The 23,737-nt window shown below is 39.2% G+C and overlaps 1 protein-coding gene across 8 annotated transcripts in view; it reads left to right on the top strand.

Annotated features, from left to right (window-relative positions):
* ZRANB3 (zinc finger RANBP2-type containing 3) overlaps positions 1 to 23,737 on the top strand; it is a 303,727-nt gene that overhangs the window by 261,951 nt on the left and 18,039 nt on the right. For all 8 annotated transcript variants that reach the window (XM_042994356.1, XM_015545089.2, XM_042994357.1 and 5 more), the window contains 3 exons: positions 14,760 to 15,147; positions 17,891 to 18,088; positions 21,761 to 21,852. In XM_042994356.1, the coding sequence (XP_042850290.1) occupies positions 14,760 to 15,147; positions 17,891 to 18,088; positions 21,761 to 21,852 (678 nt within the window). The remainder of the gene's footprint in view (positions 1 to 14,759; positions 15,148 to 17,890; positions 18,089 to 21,760; positions 21,853 to 23,737) is intronic.

Raw genomic sequence — 23,737 nt, 5'->3', positions numbered from 1 at the left:
TTGGAGAATTTAGTCCATTTATTTATAGTAATTATTAACATGTATGTACTTCTTTCCATTCTGTTAATTCTTTTCTGACTTGTATCATAGTTCCTCTCTTCCTTTGTTCTCTTACTTTTTCCTGGTGGTTTAATAACTTTCTTTAATTTATGTTTAGGTTCCTTTCTCATTATCTTTGGTGTATCTACTATAGGTTTTTGCTTTGTGGTTAGCATGTAGTTTATATACAACAGTTGTATATGTTATATACAACATATATATATATATATGTATATATAATTTAAGTTGATAGCAATTTAAACTTGAATGCATTCTAAAAATTCTGCATTCTTGGTGTCCTCTCCACATCACCCTCACCCAGTGTTTTATGTTTTTGATGTCACGTTTACATCTTTTTCTTTTGTGTATCCTCTAATTATCATAGTTACAGTTGATTTTACTATTGTTGTCTTTTAACCTTCATACTAGCTTTATAAGGGGTTAATTCACCAGCTTTACTATATATTTGCCTTACTGTTGAGATTTCTAGTTCTTTTTTTTTTTTTTGTTACTAATTCATGCCTTTTCTTTTCAGCTTAAAGAAGTCCCATTAACATTTCTTGTAACTCATTTAGTGGTGATGAACCCCTTTAGCTATTCTGAAAAACTCTTTCTTTCTCCTTCATATCTAAATAATAGCCTTGTTGGGTAGAGTATTTTTGGTCGGAAGTTTTTTCCTTTCTGCACTTTGAATATGTTGTGCCACTCCCTTCTGGACTGCAAAGCTTCAGCTGAAAAATCAGCTGATAGTCTGATGGGGGTTCCCTTGTATGTAACAAGTGATCTCTTGCTGCTTTTTAAGATTCTCTCTTCATCTTTAACTTTTGACATTTTAATTATAATGTGTCTTGGAGTGTGTCTCTTTGGGTTCACCTTACTTAGAACTCTCTGTACCTTGATGTCTGTCCCCTCTCTTACATTAGGGAAGTTTCCAGCTATTATTTCTTCAAAAAAGTTTTCTCCCCCTTTCTTTCTTCTTGACTCCTGTAATAAAAACATTATTCCCCTGGTGTTGTACCATGAATCCCTTAGGCTATCTTCACTTTTTTAAAATACTTTTTTATTTTTGCTCCTTTCTTTGGTTGAGCTCCACTTCCTTGGTTTAGGTTGCTGTTCTGTTCTTCTGCATCATCTAGTCAGCTATTGAACCCCTTCTTGTATTTTCAGTTCAGTTACTGTATTCTTCTTTCTGTGACTTCTGTTTGGTCCTTTCTTGTATTTTCTCTCTCTTTGTTAAAAATCTCATTTTGCTCATCCATTCTTCTCCTGAGTTTGGTGAGCATCTTTATGACCATCAGTTTGAACTCTTTATCTGATAAATCACTACTATTTGTTTCATTAAGATTTTTTTCTGGAGCTTTATCTTGTTCTTTGATTTAGCACATATTCCTCCATTTCCTCATTTTGATTTTATTTCTTTGTTTCTGTGTATATTAGGTATAACAGCCTCCTCTCCCAGTCTTGAAGGAGTGGCCTTGTATAGACTGACGAACCTTATTGTTCAGTCTTACACTAAATTTTGCTTTTCTCTTGCACCTTTGTGATTGTCTAAGCAGCCTGAGTTATTCTTGATGGGTCCCACTTGAGGATGTTGAGGGTTTGCCAAGTCCTGTCAGTGTGTGAAAGGGAGAGAACTCAGTCAGCACCTAATTTCAAGCTGAGTGGAAGCCAGGCCCTCAGGCAGCTGCTTCTAAAGTATACAAATATATATGGTCTTTTGGGACTGCACTAATAACCCCTGCTGGCCTCCTAGCCAGGTGATTTGGAGGTGTGCCCTGGTGCCATTTACCCCCTAGGGCTCCAGGCAAGTGGATAAGCTCCTTGCTAGGAGATGCCAGCAAGTTGTAGTGAGGCCAAGGGAGAGTAAAGCTAGTGTCCCCTACCCTACATTCCCTGAGAGTTCCTTGGTTGCCTCTGGTTGTATAGTAAACCTGTAGTCTGTCCCACAGGACACATAACAAGGCCTTTTTTGTAGGAAGACTAGGATTTGTTTCAATATGCTTTTTGTGCTGTGCCCTGGTGTTTATCACCTGCCAGGAACTCTTTCTGATGTTTTAGTCTCATGGGGCCCAGCAACACAGGCCACCCTGGTCACCAAAGCCAGCTGTTCGGGGAATGTCTTCTATGTTGACTGCACATGCCAGCCAGCTTTAGCAGAGCTGCAGGAATCTTGTTGGCTATAGCAGGGCCACAGGCAGGTATATAGGCTGGACTATACCACTGGGTACAGTAGCGTTGTAGGAGCTTTTGGGACCAGGGGAAGCCCACTGGCTTCAGAAACCTGCATGGGAGCCTGCGTCCAGGGCAGGTCTGCCAGCTTCAGCATGACCGTGAGAGAACATTGGAGGAGGGAGAGCCTATTGGTGCTACCAAGGCTGGGGGAATACAAAAGTGGTGACTGCCAGCATGACAAGGTAGAGTAAAGAACTCAAAAAAAATTAGGAGGCACCAATACCTCCTTCCCCAGAGAAAGTCCTGCCAGTGGATGCTTATCTCCAGCAGATGCTGAAAGAATAACTAATGAATCTCCTTTACATACGGCTTAGGCACTTTTCAAATTTCTGCTTTTGCCCTCCATCCCAAGATGAGTGAATCTGTGCAGGAGCCTTTTAAGAACAGACTTTTAATTACCTGTAGCCTCTTGGGTCTCCTAGACATAAGCCCATTGGTTTTTAGAGCCAGACTTTTGGGGGATTTATCTTTCCAGTGTAAATAGCAAGGACTGGAGTGTCTCATGTGGGTCACCAGCGCCTTGCTTCTTTAGGAGAAGCACTGAACTGCTAAGATCCCTCCCCATGCCAAGGACAGATTTTTGGCAAAACCATGTCTCTGCTTCTCCCATCTCACTGTGGCCTTTATATCGACTATTGTGGATAAACTCTTCAGCTAGTTTTCCAGTCTTCTTAAGAGGGTATTAATCTATATGTAGCTGTATATTTTTGTATACATGGGAAGAGATAAGTTAAGGATCTTTCTTTTCCACCATCTTGAACCATCCTGGCCTGACTACGTGTTGTTATACACACATGGTTTTCTATAAGTTGGAGTTCTGTAATGTGGAGACCATTTGTTTTGATGTGTTTTTGCTTTGTTTGTATTTGGTGGTTTGGGGCCAGGATGTGAAATGTGCACTTTAGGTGCACATGCTACTCACCTAAGTTTATACCCTCCAGTTTCATGCATTTTAAGAAATACTCAATTTGTTGACAAGTCCTAAGCAAATTTAATCTACTGATAAACATATTTTTCTTCTGAATGTTGCCAAACTTTGAGCATTTCCTATGGAAATCTTTCTATTTATACTAATTTCTTTCTGATCCTTTTTTAAAGTCTTTTTTTAAAATTTCCTACATTTAACATTTTTCAGATATTTCCAGTTTTGTCAATTAATCTTTGCCAAATTAACCAGATTTGCCCATTGTCATCAAAAACTTGTTTAACTAAAAAGTTTATAACGGTTCTAATTGGATGGTTTTTAACAGCTTGTGAACATTTCTGTAGTGTCAGCATTTTAAGAGATGTTCATTTTCTATCTGTCCCCGTGCCCTGTGGCTGCAGCTGGAACTTTGAGCTAAGGCCAAGAAGAGGGACCTTCCCTTGCAGGAAGAACAGATTGTATATGTTATCACATGTCTCAGTGCAGCCCATCAGCTGTAGTGAACAGGGAACTGAGAGGCTCAGAGAGGAGGAGACCAAGGAGCAGAGAGTGAGCGCAAAGGGCAAAGAGAGGATAAAATGAGGGCATGGCATTGGCATTATCTTTATCTCCTTCCTCTTTTAATCAGAATTTTCTTCTGTCACATAATTCAGCTAATTATTGGGATAAAAAAATATATGGTACCAGGGTGGGTACTTTACCAGTATATATGGATATAAGAGTACTGGTTGTTAAAATAGTCAATTTCTTTGGGTAATGTTTGGTAAATAGCCTCTTCTTCAGTCTCCTCATTGTACTCCCTCACCCCACCAATAGGGCCTTCTGGACATTCCTGTGATCTGGCATAGCATGGGATTCTAGGACTTTGCTTCAGCACAATACTGGTTAATGCTGCTGCTGTAGCTGTTACTAAGTATGTGCATAATACCCTGCATGGAATTAATCCACACAAGTGAATGAGTCACAGTTCTTTACCCCTCCTAAATATATTTACATTTTTTAAAGGAAAACATTAATCCAAATGTAACTCAAATGGAAGTCCAACTCAATGAAAACATCCTACCACCATGAGGAAAGATAGTTCTGCACAGCCCAGTTGACTGTCCCTTAAGTAACAAGTGTTGTCCAGGAGTCCGTCACCAAGGTCACTGCCTCAGATGCAATCCTATTTCTCAGCCTTCTTCCTTTTTTTCTGCCTCTGAAAGTATATGACATCTAACTGCTGTTTTGGTTTTGAGGTGTTTTGATTTTCCTACAATGGCTTACACTGAGTGATGAAGTTGGTCACTTACTGATGGAAAGAGAGAATGGTATGGAGTTAATTATTCTATAATGTCATTTCCTAGTGATTAAAGGCTGTTTCTGAATAAAATACACTCAGTGGAGTATTTCAATAGGAAGCCTCCCCCTCTCTCTGATTTTCATTTATGCTCTATCATCTGAGGGGTATCCCTTTCTTTAGCATTAGCTGTAGGAATTGGGCCCTTCCCTTAATGCCTACAGAGCCCTTTCTCTCTTTTGGCTCTTAATAGATAAACAGTAATATCATTACCCAGCCATTTGAGTCCCTAGATCACTAGATGACTGAGGTCCCCTTCATCCATATTATATATACTGTAAAGTATCCAAAGAGAAACTTAGGATAAAAAAAATATATGGCACCAGGGCTGGTACTTTACCAGTATATATGGATATATGAGTACTGGTTGTTAAAATATTCAATAAGTGATTCATTCGTGAGCAAAAGAAAGGATTCTAATTTAGTATGGGTAACAAGTGCAACTTCTGCCTAGGGCAGGTCTTTTTTCTGCTTGGTTTCTCTTCTTCAAGCCTCAGTAAGCCAGAGTTGCTTCCATTTTCTAATTTCACACAGTAGATCTCTTTCCATTTTGGAACAGATCTCCATTTTGGAACAGATCTCCACATCCCAAATTCAGTCTCTGATTTTGAGGTCTGTGTTTAACCTTACCAGTTGTTTTCATTTTATGAGTTCATAGTTCAACAGCTCACAGTTTAACTTTCTCCTCATTAGACTCTTCCTGGTTGCCTACCTTTCTTACCCCTCTTTAGTACTTAAATCTTTCACCTGGCTCACACCACTGCCTTTTTTCTATCAAAACCATCCTCAAGCCCCCTGGTCTGCTGTCCTCAAGTCCTTCTCAAACACCCTTAACCCAAAGCAGATTTCTATTTCAAACACCTGCACTTGCATTAAAAATATGTAGGATGGTTGCTGGTCTGCAAAAAAAAAAAAAAAAAGAAGAAGAAGAAGAAGAAGTGTGTAGTTGGGAAGAAAAGCTCTTTAGCACAACTATGAAATTTAAAAATATGCCCTGAAAATTCAAAAACAAACCTTGCATTTTTTATTAAATGCTAACATTGTATGAAATTGTTTTTTGTTGTGGGCTAAGCAGTGCAATAAGGAATTGTCTCATACAAATGAAAAATAACCTTGTTTCCCACATATTGTCTGTTGAGAAAAGGGTAACAGCAAAATAACATTGACCGTAGGAGCCGTCACATTCGTGAAGTCTAAGTTTTTCTTATCCAAAATGTCTTGTTTCTGAATATGCAAATGTACTGGTTTCTTGAATTTAACACATCTTAAATTAGACTATTCATTTATATATATTTTAGAGCTCAAACCACTCTGTAAACCACTCAAACCACTCTGTAAACTCTATAAACATTATATAATTAGTCTGTGTAATAGCCTAATAATAATAACAAGAGGGCGACCTCGTTGTTATGGACAGAGACATATAAATATCTTCATCATGGCCTACATCACATAGTGCTATTATTAGGCATCAGCCTTTGTCTTTATTACTTCAATCTACTCAGTGATAACAATTCACTCAGTAGTAATAATTAACATGTATTGAGTCGCTATTCCATGCAGCCCCTGTGCAAAGCCCTTAAACACATAATTTTATTTAACCTTCATAGCTATATCACAAGGCAGATACTACTACCATGCCCCACTAAAGCTCAGAAAGGTTAAATAATCTGCCTAAGTGTATACAGCCAATGAGTGACAGAGCAGGGATTTGAACCCAGACCTTTCTTTTCCACAGTCTACCTTCATGACCTTGCCAGACTATACCAGATGCATTAGAGTTAGCACACTGTGGACACTCAGTTATTTATGGAGTGAATAGAGCATTGAAACACTTCAATTTGGTTTAGTCAGTGTTTATGTGATATGTACTATGTACAGGGCATTTAAAGACCATTATATAAATATTTATTAAGGTTATATTAAAACCACAATTAGATACCACTTCACACCCACTAGGATGTCTAAAATTAAAAAGACAGACAACATGTATGGCCAAAGATGTAGAGAAACTGGAACACTCATACATTGCTGGTAGGAATGTAAAATGGTACAGCCATTTTGCAAAATAGTTCTCGCGGTTCCTTACGATGTTAAACATAGAATCACCATATGGTCCAGCAGGTTCACTTTCAAAGAAATTCAAAACATATGTCCACACAAAAACTTGTCCATGAATGTCATAGTCCAAATATCGATCAATTGATGAATAATTCATACAACAGAATAGTATTTACTCATAAACAGGAGTGAAGTGCCGATACATGTACAACATAGAGGAATCCTGAAAACCTAATGCTAAATGAAAGAAGCCAGACACAAGAGGCCACATATTGTCTGGTTCCATTTGTATGAATTGGCCAAAATAGGCAAATCCATAGAAAAATAGATTAGTGGTTGCCAGGGCTTTGGAGGGGGGAGAGATAGGAAGTGACTGCTTAATTGGTAAAGGATTTCTTTTTGAAGGTGAGGAAAATGTTTTACAATTAAGCAGTGGTGATGGTTGTAGAATTCTGAAATACTCCAAAAATCACTTAATTGGATACTTGAAAAGAGTGAATTTTATGGTATACAAATAGATTATAGCTCAATAAAACAGTTAGTTTTAAAATACTACATGCTAGGTGCAAAGATAAGGAAAACAGCTAGCATTCCTTTGGAGCTTACTCTTTAATTGGGAGAGATGACTATAATCAAATCATTTTAATGAGATATAATATATGTCAAAATAGAGATATGTAAACCAGGCTCTGGGATCACAGGACAGAATAAATAACTACTGTGGGCATGTGGGAAAGTTTACCTTTGGAAGCATCTGAGCTGGATTGTGAAGGATGAGTTCACAGGGGGTGGATCCTTGTTCAGCCAGCCCTAGGGAACACCCAAAGCATGCCACAAAGCACAGTGAGAAGAAGGAACAGTCTCCACGTGTTCTGGGAATGGGTACTCCATGTGAATGTATGAGCATAGGGCACACGAGACGTGATTCAAATGCGAAGAACCCCAAAACTCTGGCCTCAAACAGATGGAGAGGAGCCCACACATGTAATGCCAAGAAGTTGGATTTATCCTGGAAAGAGTGTAATGTCATCTGAGGCTTTTAAGCACATGAATGACCTGATGAGATTTCTGTTTTCTGAAGATGACCCTAGTAGCAATGTGGGAAATGAATGGGAGGGGGAAGGGTCAGAAGTTCTTGGAGACAGTGGTAGCTGGAGAAGGGATTATGTCTGCCATCCCATTTGAACCTGTGGTAAAGAGATTTTTCTGTCTCTACTCTGTCTCAGGGCTTTCTCCCCCTATCCCTGAGAGAATTTTTCAGAGCCTAAGATGTTGGCTGGGCCACGAGTTGCTTTTCTCCCCAGAGGCCTGCCTCTCCTACACTTGTGTCTCCACCATAAGCAGAGTGAAAGAAAGCACCTTGCCCTGGCAGGCCCTACAGTCTAGATTTGGGCTGAGAGGTACAAAGTCCCATGATAGCCTTGAGTTTTAGCTGGGTTCTTTAATATACCTTTTACCAAAACTTTACTTTTATTAATAGATATGTTTAGGTCTATTAATAAAGCCAGTTCCTTTTTATTCTTAGGGCTATTACTATATAAAAGGCTGCTTTGGGGGTGCTTGAGTGGCTCATTTGGTTAAGTGGCTGGCTCTTGATTTCAGCTCAGGTCATGATCTCACAGTTGGTGAGTTCAAGGCCCAGGTTGTGGGCTCTGTGCTGACAGTGTGGAGCCTAGTTGGGATTCTCTCTCTCTCTCTCTCTCTCTCTCTCTCTCTCCCCCTACTCTGCTTACACTCTCTCTGTCTCTCTCAGTCTCTCAGTTAAAATAATAATAATAATAATAATAATAATAATAATAATAGTAATAATGAACTTTTTTTTTTAAAGGCTGCTTTGTCAGAGATTCCCAGATGGAATTTGGAGCACTAAACACCACACTGAACTCTTAACAGTAGTAGTGGTAATAGGAAGAGAAAAATTCCTGACATTTCAGAGGTAGGGTCAACCCAGTAGGGCCTGGGAGGAATTCTGCCTAATAGCAGCTTGTGCAGGAGGAGGGAGAGATGCCATCACCAGAGGAATGCGAGTAGGTGACATTTAACTCCCATTCTAGAGATCTGTGCATTATACAGTGTTTTGCTATATAATTGTTTTTTAAGTTTATTTATCTATTTAGAGAGAGAGAACCAGCAGGGGAGGAGCAGGGATGGGGGAGACAGAAGATCTGAAGCAAGCTCTGAGCTGTCAGCACAGAGCCCAGTGCAGGGTTCAAAGTCACTAACCATGAGATCATGACCTGAGCCGAAGTTGGACACTTAACCAACTGAGCCACCCAGTCACCCCTGCACTGCTTTTGATAAAAATAATGTTTTCTTTTTTACCATGTTCCTTTAAAACCAGTGTTATTTTATTTTGTTTGATTTGTTTTCTTTATGCCCACAGAGAAAAACATTGTGCCTAAGACTGGATCCCTGTCAACATTTTATTTAACTACATGAGAGTGGACATTTTACAAAACCTGAAAACGTCTACTTTTAGGAGAACTGAAATTTATTTTTTTTAGTTAGATGATTAAACCCTCACTCTTGTCATTGTGTATCCTCTGGCTTGTTTGCAAATGTTAGGGCAGACGCCTTAGTTCCAGCTCTGCTCACCAGTCGTGGGCCGTTCGGGGCCATCACCCATTTGTGTCACAGCGGTTTTATTAATTCTTTGAAGAACAGGAGACGAATGACATGAGACAGTAATGATTCCTACAAGAGCTGCCCTTTGATCAAAGTCTTTGAGACCCGACACTGGTGCTTTTTGTTGGTGTGTGCTGCTCTGGGATAGCACCAGACTTTGAAGTGTTTTATTGTTTTTTTATGACTTTTATGAGATTTCCTTTTCCTCTGCTTCATTTCTAATAACTGGCTTTTAATCCTATCATCATGGCCAAGAAATCTGTCTCTAAAGAGCATTAGTTTACCATGGAGCAAAACAGAGCAAATATATTAAGTCCCTGAACCTTTCAGATAAAAACACACATTTTGCCACCTTAAGCATTTTGTAGTTTTTTTCCCAGGACTTCTCACCAAAAGCAGTATTTTTTTTTTTTTATGTTTTTCAAAGGCAAGATTGAACAAAAGACAGGAACACAGTAACGAGTGTCTGCTATATAACCGAAGAGAGCAATGTGTTCTGTTTTCCACATCTTATGACAGGGGCATGTTGGCTTAACTCTATTTTTTCCCAAAGCCTTGTGATAAAAATTACTATAAGTTTAGATCACTCCTCCTACTTACAAACACCTACATTTCAGTTCTTTATTTATCATATACTAAAAGGGTCACTTAACATAGTTATTTCTTTACAAGGACAAACAGTCATGATGAGTTAGGATATTTGTCAATAATTTGCTAGTATAATGTCTTTTCTAAATGCAAGAATGTAGTCAGAAAAGACAAAATTTTTCAGCTTGGGGCACCTGGGTGGCTCAGTCAGTTAAGTATCTGGCTCTTGATTTTGGCTCAGGTCATGATCTCACAGTCATGCGATTGAGCCCCACATTGGGCTCTGAGCTGAATATGGAGCCTGGTTGGGATTCTCTCTCTCTCTCTCTCTCTCTCTCTCTCTCTCTCTCCCTCTCTCTGTCTGCACCTCCCCCACTCATGCACATGCTTTTTCTCTCTCTCAAAATAAATTAAAAAAAAAAAGTTTTAGCTTAATTGTGCTATTTAAGTAAAAAAGCTTTCCTAAGCCATAAAAAATGTTTTGTCTTCCTGTATTTTTGCTTACCATTACCACTGAGAAATGCTGATAACATTAATAAGATCAGTCATTTTTCAAATACAGACTTGCCAGAACAGTATGGCTACTGAGTATTTAACTATCAGTGTGGCTCTTATAATTTAAAGATTCTGGTCTGTTCTGGTAAGACCAGTAAAGCTTGCTCCTGCAGGGAGTCTTGTTATTAATAAATCTAATATTTTTAGAAAACATGTTCATTTGGGAAACATTTTGTTTATAATTTTTTCTTACTGCCTTTTTCTCAGATGCTTTCATTGGTGGATCCACATTCACTTTATAAAAAATTAATTTAAAAAGCACTAATGTTCACTTCTTTGATTAATCTTGACATGTCCCAAGAACCTGCTAGAGTCTCCTTGCAGAGCTAATGGTGATATGTCCCTGTCTCAAAACATTAAGGAAAGTGTATTTTGCTTTGAGCTGACCTAGCTGACCTTAGACTTGTGAGTCCTGCCCACACAGCAGTGTCTCCTACAACTCCAGCCGTCACGGTTCCTGCCCTGTCCTCTGCTCACCTCATCAGCGTTTCCCTCTCTCTGGCCATGTGGGCGCTCCCGTGTCATTTGCTCTCCTGTAAGTAGCTGCTCAGAATCCAGTTACCATGACAGATGAACCAAAGGAGAATGTTTCATGCCTGCACCCAAGTTACTCTGTGTTGGTACTACTCAGTATGGAAAAATTATTATTTGAGAGAAGCTAGAGGGATTCTCAGTATTTAGGAGAATGTATTTCTTTGTTTCTCCTTGAAAAGAGTTAATTCACCACCCATTTGTACACTCACATATGAACTTTCAATCTGTCTTTACTTCTGGACAATTAAGGAAAGAAATGGAGCTGCTCAAACCACAGGTGCATGTTCAGATATTTGATTCTAGTCCAGTGGCTCTTAATCTTTGTTGGGTCCTGAATCCATCCCTCTGAAACCATGGAGAAAGTAAAGAAGTACGCTCCAAAAATGTACATACGGGGCGCCTGGGTGGCTCAGTCGGTTAAGCATCCGACTTCAGCTCAGGTCATGATCTTGTGGTCTGTTCGATTTTGAGCCCCGCGTCGGGCCCTGTGCTGACAGCTCAGAGCCTGGAGCCTGCTTCGGATTCTGTGTCTCCCTCCCTCTCTGACCCTCCCCGTTCATGCTCTGTCTGTCTCAAAAATAAATAAACATTTTTAAAAAATGTACATACAATACAGAAAACATTTTATAGACAATTTCAAGGGTTTCTTAGGCTCACATGAGGCCATCCAAGGTCTTGTGAAAGGCCCATGGGTCCCAAGAACACCTGTTCAGTAAACCTGCAGCCCTTCTCTGTTTCCATCCAACATGTATGATTATCGTTAGGGATGTGTCAGAGAGATTTTCTCGCCTGTGTTTCTGTCACTCCCAGCTGCTAAGTGTCAAAGAAACCTCATCAACCTCCCTCCTGCCGATTGCTCAGAGGTTGCTCTCAGAAAACATAACTGATGATATAGATCAGGCTTGTAATTGATTATCTCAGAGGAAGCCTTTATTTCTGTTAGGCCTTACAGCTTCTGGCAGCCCCATGGCCATGGCACTAATCTGCAAGTTCACTGCCTATAACCATGCTCACCATTGTCCAATGTAGCCGTCATAACATTAACTAAAGTCATTGCCACTAATTAATCTTGCCCTCTCCTTTTTCTAAAATTATGCTCTTAGTGGATCCTTCAGTTCCCAAAACTGTCAAATGATTCCCTTTATACCCTTTTCTGGGTTTTATGCACTCAAGTCTCAATTTATGATTACCCGAGCACCTGAACTTTCCAAATAACACCAATACTGATTACTCCTGTGTACCGGCCCTTGTAAGTGGCAGATGCAGGCATCAGTTTCTGATTATTGTCAGTCACCGCTAATCTTTACTGTGACTTGCCTCTGGCACATAATGAGAATTTCTCAAATATTAATTCTAAAATTAGTCATTACTTAAATAGAAAAAGAGGTTCTTTAAAAAACAGCTTAATTAACTATCTTAATTAAAGAGATCAACTATAAAAGCTGATTATTTTAAGGCCCTGAGAATTCTTTTTTTTTTTTTTTTAAAGATTTCTTAGGTTTTTGTTTTGTATTATGGGGAGGGTTGCTTTTTTTATAAGCAAATCTAAAACAATTTTGGTTTGGTTCTTTGTGGGAAGATGAAGAGATTAAAAAGGTTTTAAACAAATTCCTTACAAGGTAGAATGGGGCAAGAGATTCTAATATTATCTACACATTATTCCATGTAAGTGACAGTGGCCTGTTACTGTATATTTTATTTATTTGTTTGTTTATTTATTTGCTCTTCTTAACAAATATATTTCAAGGGTGCCTAGCTGGTTCAGTATGTGGAGCATGGAGCTCTGGATCTCCGGGTTGTAAGTTCGAGCCCCACGTTGGGTGTAGAGATTACTTAAAAATAGAATCTTTAAAAAGATGTAATTCTAAATGTATCTAGGAAGAGAGCCAGTTGAGGTGGGGGGTGGGGTAAGACAATAAATTGAAAACAAGCATATTAAGTGAAAGACTCCTTAAATAATGATGGAATCCTTAGCACCGTTCTCCTAATCTGCCCCCAGATTACTGGTAGCCAGCATTGTATCCTTCAGGAAGGTGATTAGAGGACTCCCTCCTGGAGAACCAGAAAAATGACAAAAATGTGTGATTGTGATTATATTTGTAGCTATATAATCCCAAATCTTGTCATTTTAACCACTTCTAAGTGTACAGTTGAATGGTAATGCTACGTAATATTACATTGGCAATGCTGTGCAGTTGTCATCACTATTTTCAAAAGTTTTCATCACCTCAAACAGAGACTCTAACCATTTACCATAACTCCCCATGTCCTTTTCCCTCTTAACCACTAATCCTTCTTTCTATATATTTACTATATCTTGCTTTCTTATACAGCACTGCTAAGAAGTGCAGGTAAGTTTTATTCTGTAAAATATCTTTACAATATATGGTATTTTGCTATCATTATCTGTAGTGTCTGTCAATGTTAATCTATTGCTGCGTAACGAATTACCTCAAAACCCAGTGTCTTCAAACAACAGTTTGTCTTCAAACTATTCTTCAAATAGTCATATATTATTTATTATGGTTTCTGTGGGTGAGGAATTCAACCTAGGCTTATGGAGATGATGTATGTGCCTCTGCTCCATGATGACTAGGGCCTTTAATGGAGGACCCCAAGTCTGAGATCTGGAAACATCTCAAGGCTCATGCACTCACATGTCTGGCAATTGATGATGTCTGTAACCTAGGGGCCTGCTTGGAGTTGTCAACTTGAACATCCACACATGGTTTCTCCATGTGGCCTGGGCTTCCCCACAACATGGTGGCTAGACTCCAAACATAAGCAACCCAAGACATAAAAGGGATTCAGCAACCAAGTGGAAGCCATAGAAGTCACACATGCTGTCACTTTCACTGTATTCTGTTGATCAAGACAGTTACAAAGTCCCACCCAGGTTCAAGGGAGAAAAACACAGACCCCACCTCTAAATGTAGGTGTGTCATTGTCACATTGTGAGAAGAACATGTCAAATAGAATAAGAATGGGTGTGGCTGTCTTTGGAAATGCAATGTGTGTCTACTATAGTACCTCCAGCTGGAATTCTCTAAAACGGACTCCTTTAATTTTCCTTTACTGCTAGCTAATCAGTCGTGGTGATATGCATTCTACTTTCTCTAATGAGGAGGTTGAGATTTACACATAGAAAAGAAGATGAAAAACAAGATAATGATGGAGATTTTCTTAGAAAAGAGAAATATATTTCTTGAAAACAAGATAATTATTAAGATGTGTCTATTAAAGAAGCAGTTCTAATTAGTAGCTTTAATTCTATTTGAAAAAAAATGCTCCCTAATCAAAAAAAAAAACCACTTTAATATGAAAAACATTGTTTATGAACACTGTATTTATAGTTTGGTTAAGAAAACATTTTTGTAGGTTCTTGATTGACTTGAAATACTTAAATATACAATTCTCCTTTCCCAGTTTGAAGTATTTTAATACATAGTTCTCTGGTCCCTGACATACCTCTAGAGCAGATAGTTTATGAAGTATAATTTTATTACATAAATTCCATAGCCACATTACCTAACATCTCTAAACCTTTAGTGTCCTCATCTAAAATGTAGGAAGAATATTAGTACCTGTCTCACAGAGCTGGCATGAGGATCAAATGAGTTAATATATGTTAAGTGCTAGGCACATTGTAAGTGCTACAAAAAAGTTAGACACAGAAAGTCTATATATTTGTTCATGTTATTCTACATATATGTATATATGAAGAGTCAGCGTAATTGAATTCATTTCCAACAAGGTGTTCAAAAGATAAAGGAATATGGTTACTGAAAATAGTTGGTTCAACTGTTTTATTTAGGAAAAACATGTTAGATTGCTTCTTAATTTGCTGTTTGTTTTTCCCAGTTTGAAAAAGAAAAACAGCATGATATTCGATCATTCTTTTCACCAAAACCTAAGAAAAGGCAGTTGGTGACCTCCTGCGATGAATCGGGGATATTCCAAGAGAAAAATACTGTCGTTTCGGCAAACCCTGGAAAAATAGCCACGAGGCATATCATGGATTATGAAAGCAATTTTGAACCTGAAGGTAAAAGATTAAAGTTGGTTACCGCCAATGACCACCACAGTGCCCCAGAGGAGAAGCCATCCTGGCCCAGGCAAACCACGGCTCCTGCCCAGGAAACCATCCCACCTCTTCCTGGAAAGGGCTGGCAGTGTGGCCTCTGCACCTATATCAATAACTCCACGTTACCGTATTGTGAAATATGTGAGAATCCTCGAGGCGATGCTGGTGAGTAGATGGAGTGTGGCCCTGGAGGGGGCTGGTGGTGTTGTCTTCACCCAGCCAGTGTTTTTAGAGGCAACTGCTGTATCCGGTTAGTGTGACTCGGCACTGACTTCAGCTTTTAAGCTGGAGTAAGAACTTTATACAGTGAAGACTGAATTTATCCCCTTGTGGAATGTGCAAAACTTCCAGGTCTGTCAAGAATGTATATCCCAGAGCGTCTGTGACATGGCATTAATTTGGCACAAATGGACATTTCTCATTAATGCCAGCAGGATGTGAATTCAATGGGCAGGAATAGAAGCTCGGTTGCTATGGCAGCAAATATGCCTTATAGTCATAGACCTGCTGTTTTCTTTCTCCTGTAGATAATACTTGTTTTAAAAGAAATTACAGACTGTTTTTGTTTAAATAGCAAAATAATCCGGTGTAGCTTCTTTGCCTACTATGATATATATGGTGTCCTGTTTCATGCATGACAAATCATAAAAATTCCTCTACAGATCTTCTTTTAAGAACCAATTTGTAGGTTTTATGAGTTTATTCTTTTCCAAGGCCTGCTATTTTAAAAGTAGAAATTATAAACATACCTCAGAATATGTTTTTATAGCATGATATGCGTTTTTCTGATGTTTTGTTTTTGAAATGATTACTAATACTGAGGCTGTCTTAAGAAAAAAGATCATTAGTATTTCTTTGGTTTCCAGTGTTAGAGACCATGTTCATGGTAACTCAAAATGCCAAGTTGACAGTTTTGGAAACTGCAAGGAGTTGTTTTATCAGCAGTGATCATTGTACACATCTCCTTTTCCATCATAGGTGAATTCTTTAGAGAAGTGACATGAACCAAGAGTTAGCTGAGACACAGGCAGTACTGCAGATCCCGCCTGCCTTTCTTGCTTTTTCTGCATCTTAGTTTTAATCTGAAAGAAAATGTAATCAGTAGCTGAGTCTTTCCTCTTTCAATTCTGGGTGTTCCTACAAAAATGACAAGTCTGCCATCTGGGTGGTTATATTTGTAACGTCAACACCTGTTGTCTATGAACTAAATTGGAACCACAAGCTTATTCCATATAATCTCTCTCACAATCTGCATTATCTCATTCAATTTCCAACTACTCTAGGCCATAAAAATAAAGTATCTCATGACTACAGAATAATGTCAGTTCACATTAAGTATAAGTTGAGTGATTTAGCAACGAAAATCACAGTTTAATAGGGTTTTATATTCTGATTTTTCTTTGTGATACCAAGATCAACAGTGAAAGTTTCAAGACCCATGATTTAATAAGATAACTCTCAAGGAACCTAAAGAAACTCCTTTTGTGACTGTTAAAGTCTGAAGTACAGAAGTACATATTCTAAGTAACAGTGATACTACTGTATATAAAAGTTGTAATTATTAGATTAGTATTACTATACTTGGCATAATGATTTCTAACCTTGATGTGGAAGGACCCCCAAAAGTACTAAAAGGCAGAATTCTAATTTATGTAAATTTTTTTTTTTTTTTTGAGAGAATGAGCATGAGTGAACGAGGGGCAGAGAGAAAGGGAAGGAGAGAGAATCCTCCAAGGGGCACAGAAAGAGGGAGAGAGAGAGAAAGGGAAAGAGTGTGGAGTCTGAAGTGGGGCTTGAGCTCATGAAATGTGAGATCATGACCTAAGCTAAGTTGGATGCTTAACCAACTGCACCACTCAGGTGCCCCAAATTCATCTACATTTTTTAATCAGTGTTTGCTATATAACACTTTGAGGAAATGGTGGAATCCAAAAAACTAAAGGAGCAATATTAGGAAATTACAGTCCTATAAAGGTTGCTAATTCAGTCTCCATTACATTTGGTAAATTTTGGCAATAGTATATATTGAACACTAATATTTGTCAATAAGTAACACTTTTCTTCTGCTTTTTTTTTAAAGTAATCCCTATGCCCAACGTGGGGCTTGAACTCACAACCCTAAGATCTAGAGTCGCATGCTGTACTGAGCCAGCCAGGTGCCCCTCTTGTGCTTTGTTCTTAACTTCCATAGCTTATACTTGACATTTTACAGCTCATAGGCCCATACTTCTTTCTCTCACTTGAACTGTAGCTTGTACACATGCCTATGTAACATCTCCACCCTGGGTGTCTTACAGGTTCTTCAAGGTTAATATTTCCAAGGTGGAATTCTTGATTCACCGCCACCACACCTAACACCTAAATCTTCTCTTCCCTCATCATCCTTACATGATGCAGCATCCTTGATTCCTCTCTCTCCTCCAACACTCGATTTGTCAAGTTTTGCTGGCATAACTTCTAAAGCGTATCTTGATTCTGGCCACTTTTTCTTTATTGCTACCTTCCTACTGGAAGCCACCATTTTCTCTCCCAGACCTGAGTGGCATCCCTGCTAGATTCCCCGTGGCCCTTCAGTACACAGCAGCCAGAGTGATCCTTTAAAAACCCAGATGGTTATATTCCTTTGCCTAAAACCCTTACTGGCTTCATTTCTATCTGACACTTCAAATGGAATCTCTAGGAAGCAACAACCTGTCTATCTCATTCCTCACTGTCTGTCCAGCACGTAAAGTCGTACTTGGCATTTAGTGAGTCCCAATAAATGTCTCCAGAGAATGAACAAACATTGTTCACTTTCTTTCTTTTTATAAGACCTAGCTATGACTTTTTAAAAACTGGTCTTAGAGTAAATAACGATTGTATCTAAATTTATGTGTAAGTTGTTTGATTTTCATAATTCTACAAATAGATAGCCTTGGCGATACCCAGGATACAAATGAAAATGGGAAAGGTGATCCTCAGAAAGACACATACAACAAAGCTGGGACTAGTTCTGACTGTGAAAAACAAGGCCTTACACCCTCAGAACCTAAACCGTTGGCTGAGAGCAAGGAAGAAATAGCGAAAATTGAGAGAGAGGACGGACTCACACCGCAGCCAGGTGATGGTAAGTCTCATTTCCATTTTTAGTGTTCTCACGTAGAGAATACTGTGAGTAGATTTGTGACTACTACCATGTTGCAGAGTCTTTGTATTCCCATTTATATTAAAAATACAGCCATTTGGAACCAATCCTTAAACAGCAGATGGCTGGAGGAACAGAGCTATGGGCACTCAGATACGACACAGAGAGCAGAGCCGACCTGTCGCTTCACATGCTGCCCCCAGCCCGTGGCCCAGCCTCATCCGAGCCAGGCCCGTCCACGCAGGAGGCAGTGGTTCTGGTATTTAGGAGGCTCTTTGGACAAAACAGTAAAGATTGACAGATTATTAACAGCCACTTGACAGATAATGATCGTTTGCACGTGAAATTTCTTTTAAATGTCTACAATTCATTGGTATATTTTAAATGTAGGGTTTTGGTTGTTTTTTTTTTAAGAAAATGTTTTTAAGGCACATAATGTCAAGACAGTGTGACTCATGACTACACTTGGAGCCAGCCATGTAGTGTTTGGATTTATTTACTTTTTGGTTGCTTCCACTCATTACGTAGAGCTATGATGGTTGGCACCTACCAGCCAGTATGTCAGACATCACTGTCTTTACGGGCCGGCTGGCCAGAGTTTGTGGGTACTTTGGGGTTCTTTTCTTTTTTTTTAGTAGGAACATTTTGTTGTTTTTGTTTGTTTGCTTGCTTATTTATTTACTTTGAGAGAGAAAGGGAAAACCTAAGCGGGAGAGGAGCAGAGAGGGAGGGAGAGAGAGAGAATCCCAAGCAGGCCCCATACCCAGTGCAAGCCTGACACAGGGCTCAGTCTCATGAAATGTGAGATCAGGACCTGAGCCCAAATCAAGAGTCAGATGCTTAACCAACCGAGACACCCAGGTGCCCCTGGGGTTGCTAATCGGTTAGTGACCATAGTAACCCACAGATTGAGGTTCTCATTATAACAACCCCAAAGGGACTGGGAATGGACAGTTGAACTTTTTCTTCTAAATCAGTTCCTGTAAAACACAGATACAATTCAGAATCAGATTCATAGCTTTAAAATGAAAAGTTCATTTAAGAATTTCTGAGCTCAGGGCATCCTCCTGTCTTCTTCCCTCAGCCTTCCTTCCCTCTGATTCCTCAGGGTCTTCTCAGAGAATATCTTGGGATGGCCCCTGGTTTAGGTGTGTTAATTTTAACAGTCTTTAGGTGTGGTCTGAGGCAGGGCATTTCTTTCATAACTCTGGTTTCCTTCTTTGCTTCCAGCACGTCTTGCCTTAAGTGCTGATGATGTTCTTGTTGTAGGACAGCATGTGGCTCACTGGACTAAACATCAGACCCAGAACAAACAACTAGCAATTGTTATCACCTCCTGGGCCATGAGTCTCTTCATCTGTGGCAGGGATATTCTGGCTTGTTAGTTGTAAATTGGTCCCTTGATGAAGGCGTATGTTAGCTTTACTTACACATACCTTTCAGAAATCACTAGCTAGACCTTTTGAAAGTCTGCCAGTGAAAATTCCACTGGCTTCATCTACTCCAGACAATGCCAGCTTTTTCCCCATACCTGCCCCCTTCCTTTTGTTTTGTTTTGTTTTGTTTTTGACTTATCAGATCACTGGGCTGAGAATTTCATACAAGCAATATGCTTCACATCTCCCTGCTAACATGGATTTCCATGAAAAACAAACGGAAGAAACAGGAGGCACACTATGTTGAAGTGTTTATTCAATCCACATAAGCTCTTAGAACTGGAGTGGTATGTGCTTTGCGGGGACTGAGGTTTTGTTCTAACTGGAACTCCAGGGATCTGGAAGGATGGCTGGGTCTTCACAAGATGTGTCCTCTGTAGTCCCAAGCCATTAAATTACATTTCAGGGAAACAATGAAAAGAGAAAGACGTTTCCCCCATGTAGCCTCTGGTTACCAAGAATATCAGCTGATTCAGAATCAATCCTCTAATGCTTTTTATCACAGAATGACTTCTGATCTTTAAACATGAATGCATTAGCCATGGTTCTTCAAAAGATCTCAAGGCAGTGATTATACATTGCACTTGTTTTATGTACATTAAGAAAGAAAATCTAATTAACTATGACTTAATATCTTAATGATAACCCAGACCAGGTCATAGCTCCCTCTGTTGCTTTGCTACTTCTTTCATTTGTCCTGAGGGATGTGGCGGTTTCTCCTGCCTTCATTTGCTGTGCTTGGCAGGTGATAGGCAGCCCTTTTGCACATCGCAGTATCCAGATGTGAGAGAGTGCCTGCTATCTGCAGGGATCTCCTTTTCTGAAGTCCCATAAAGCACTGGCTTACTCATTTGCAAGAATATAAAAAATGTTGGCTGTTCCTCCAGTGATACATATTTACTTCCTTAAATATCAAATTTATGCTCTCCTGCTTTATATCCAAAATTTTTTTCATATACATGATAGCTTCTCATTTCAATACCAAATCAGAGAGAAGCATTTTGAAAACCTTTTAGAAGTAATTAAACTCAACTCATGTAGTAACAACAAGGCACTTGACTCGAGCGTGGTGTTGAAGTAACAACATCACAGTAGTCACGACTAAGCCCGTGCGTGCTTGGGCCTTGCCAGCTACTTCACATCTGCCACCTGGCCAGCAGTGATTGTAAAATGCCACACTTATTGGCCTGTAAGATGTGCCAGTTTCAGAGATGTTAATGTGTGGGAAGAGTGGACATTTTTGAATTCATGAAATACAGGAATACTCCAAGTTTGTAAAGTAACCAGTGCCTTGAGTAGAAAACTTAAAATATGATGACATTGCCAAGCAGAATGACAAAGCATAAACTTCCAGATCTGGGGAAACACTTTAAAAGGTCACTGAGGGAAAAATAAAATAAAATTAATAATAATAATAATAATAATAATAATAATAAAAGTCATTTAGGAACTGTGGCAGAGGTTAAGGGCACAGGCTCCATAGCCACATGACTGGCTGTAAGTCCTCTTACTGGCGGTATGACCTTGGGCAAGTTAATGTGCCTCAGTTTTCTCCTCTGTAAAATGCACTACTTATTTCTGAGAGGTGTTAAGATATATAGTTAGAACAATGCCTGGCACATCGTAAGGACTTGATAAGTGTTAACTATAACTATTTAGATCCATTTTGATAACCCTGTTCTACAGAATATATTGGTCAGTGAGACCCAGGAGTGATAAATAAAAGGAGATTATCAGAAAAAGAGCTCATGCACATTCATCTTCTTTTGTGAATGTGAAGCACCGGGCCGTAGAGAATCTGGCATGCAGGTGGCCTCTCACAAAGCTGAATTGCTGTCAAACCAAAATGGTGCTCCTTCTGTCTCAAAACTGCTCTAGCAAAATGTCTAGATTCTAGACTTCTTAAGACTAATAACAACTCTTGGTGGCAGGAAATTCTCCCTCATACCTAACTCCTGTCTTCTCAGCTAATTGTGGATTTGTTTCTCTCTTGTGGGGTCATTAGCAAAAGTGCAAAGCAACTGGTTCCCATATAGGCCAGTATGGTCTTAGATGGCCTATCATGGTATTTTTATTTCAAGCCCAGACATGTGTCCTTTGTGAAATATGATGATATATTTTATATAGCTCTTCCATTCTAACCCACAGAAGATTAAAATAAGCTATTTTGGATAGAGAGGAGGTAAGCCTTCAGGTTCTTTTTTATCTTCTTTATTAGAACAGTTGAAGATCCCAGACAGTTTGCCAGTGTACGATACCTTAATGTTCTGTGCAAGTAAGAATACTGACCGGATTCACCTCTATACTAAGGTAAGCATCATGGGGATTCTACAGCTTAAAACGTACAGAAGCCTTCCTTTTTTTCATTTTTCAGTGGATATATTTACTGTTATTAACAATGAGATAGGCATCGAGTTCTTTTCCTCCTTAAAGCTAATTCGAAAATTTCTTTGTTAAATCTAAAGACAGTGAAAGGCAAAACAGCATAGTAGTTAAAAGCACAGACTTCAGGGTTGAATTGCCTCAAATCACATCTGTTACTGAGTATGGGATCTTGAACACATTACTTAACTACTCTGTGCCTCAGTTTTTTCAACTGGAAAACATGGAAAGGAGTTGTTACAAGGGTAACATAAGCTAATTCCTATAAATCACTTAGTGCTGTGCCTAGCCATAAGGAACTCTCAGTAAGAGTTAGCTGCTAGGTTTGGTCACACACGCATGCACGCACACCACATCTACACAAGGGCATACTATGCAGCCATAAAAAAGAGTGAGATCTTGCCTTTTGCAACAACATGGATGGACCTAGAGCATGTAATGCTGAGTGAAATAAGTCAGAGAAATACAGATACCGCATGATTTCACTTACATGTGGAATCTTAAAAAACAAAACAAAGGACAAAACAAAGCAAAAACAGACCCATAAATCAGAGAACAAACTGGTGGTTGCCTGAGGGGAGAGGGATGGGGGATGGGCAAAGCGGGTGAAGGGGACTGGGAGGTACAGGCTTCCAGCTATGGAATGAATAAGTCACAGGGATGGAAGGTACAGCACAGGGAATATAGTCACTATGACTGTAGTGATAGTGCTGTGTGGTGACAGACGCTAGCTGCACTTGTGGTGAACACGGCATACTAGATCTTAGCCAAAAGGGCAGGAAGTGATTGGTGAGCACAGCATGATGTATAGACTTGTCAAATCACCATGTTGCACACCTGAAATTGATGTAACATCGTGTGTCAACCATACTTCAAAAGAGACAAAGTTCTGTCCTTCACAAATCATTTGTAGCAGCAGCAGCAGCATCTTTGCAGAAGCCGGGCTCTGCCCATCTATGTTGAGTAGATTCTAGGAAGCTTTAAAAATATGATTGCTCTGATTCATGCCATGCCCTAGGTTAGTGGTACTCAAGGTTTTCAGTCTCAGGACCTCTTTGTACTTTTAAAAGTTGTCGAGAACCCCAAGGAGCTTTTGTTTATGTAGGTTATATCCATTGACATTTACTACACTTGAAATTAGAGTGGAAACACTTAAAATATTTATTAATTAAGGGTAGTAATAATAAACCCATTATTGATATTCATGTCAATAGCTTATTTTTATGAAACATCATTATATTTTCTGAAACAAAGATAATATTTACTGAGGAGAGCTGGCATTGTTTTACATTTTTAGCAGTTTCTCTAGGGTCTTAATAGAAGACATTGGGATTCTCATCTCTGCCTATCCCGGGGAAACTTCGCCATACATTTGTGACAGAATGGGGGCGAAAAGGGCAAATACTGTTTTACTGTTCTTATGAAGACACTTTGCCTTTGTGGATACCCTGAAGTGATCTCAGGGTCCCTGTGAGAATCTTTGGCTTAGGTAAACTAGTGTATTTGAGGAAATACTTGCTGAGATTATGAATACTTCCGTTTGGTCTACAGTATCAAATTTCTAACCATTTAAGTATAAGAAAATAATAGTTGTACCTTTCTCAATTCATGGGCCAGCCTATCAAAAGAATGCCTTTTTCAAGATTACTTAGGTTACAGGTTTTATACTAAACCCAATAGATATACAGAGATGGCAGGCTGTGTAACAATCTCCAGTGCTAAGTAATAATTAGAAGGGATTGCTAGAATATTAGGAGATGAGTAGGATCGTGAATGCCAGAAGCCTCACGCAACCTCTGTCGTGGGACCACAG

Source organism: Panthera tigris, chromosome C1 (genome assembly GCF_018350195.1).
Source record: "Panthera tigris isolate Pti1 chromosome C1, P.tigris_Pti1_mat1.1, whole genome shotgun sequence".
Classification (NCBI taxonomy): Eukaryota; Metazoa; Chordata; class Mammalia; order Carnivora; family Felidae; genus Panthera; species Panthera tigris.
Note: the sequence above shows the minus strand (reverse complement) of the source record. Positions and strands in the feature narration are given on the sequence as shown.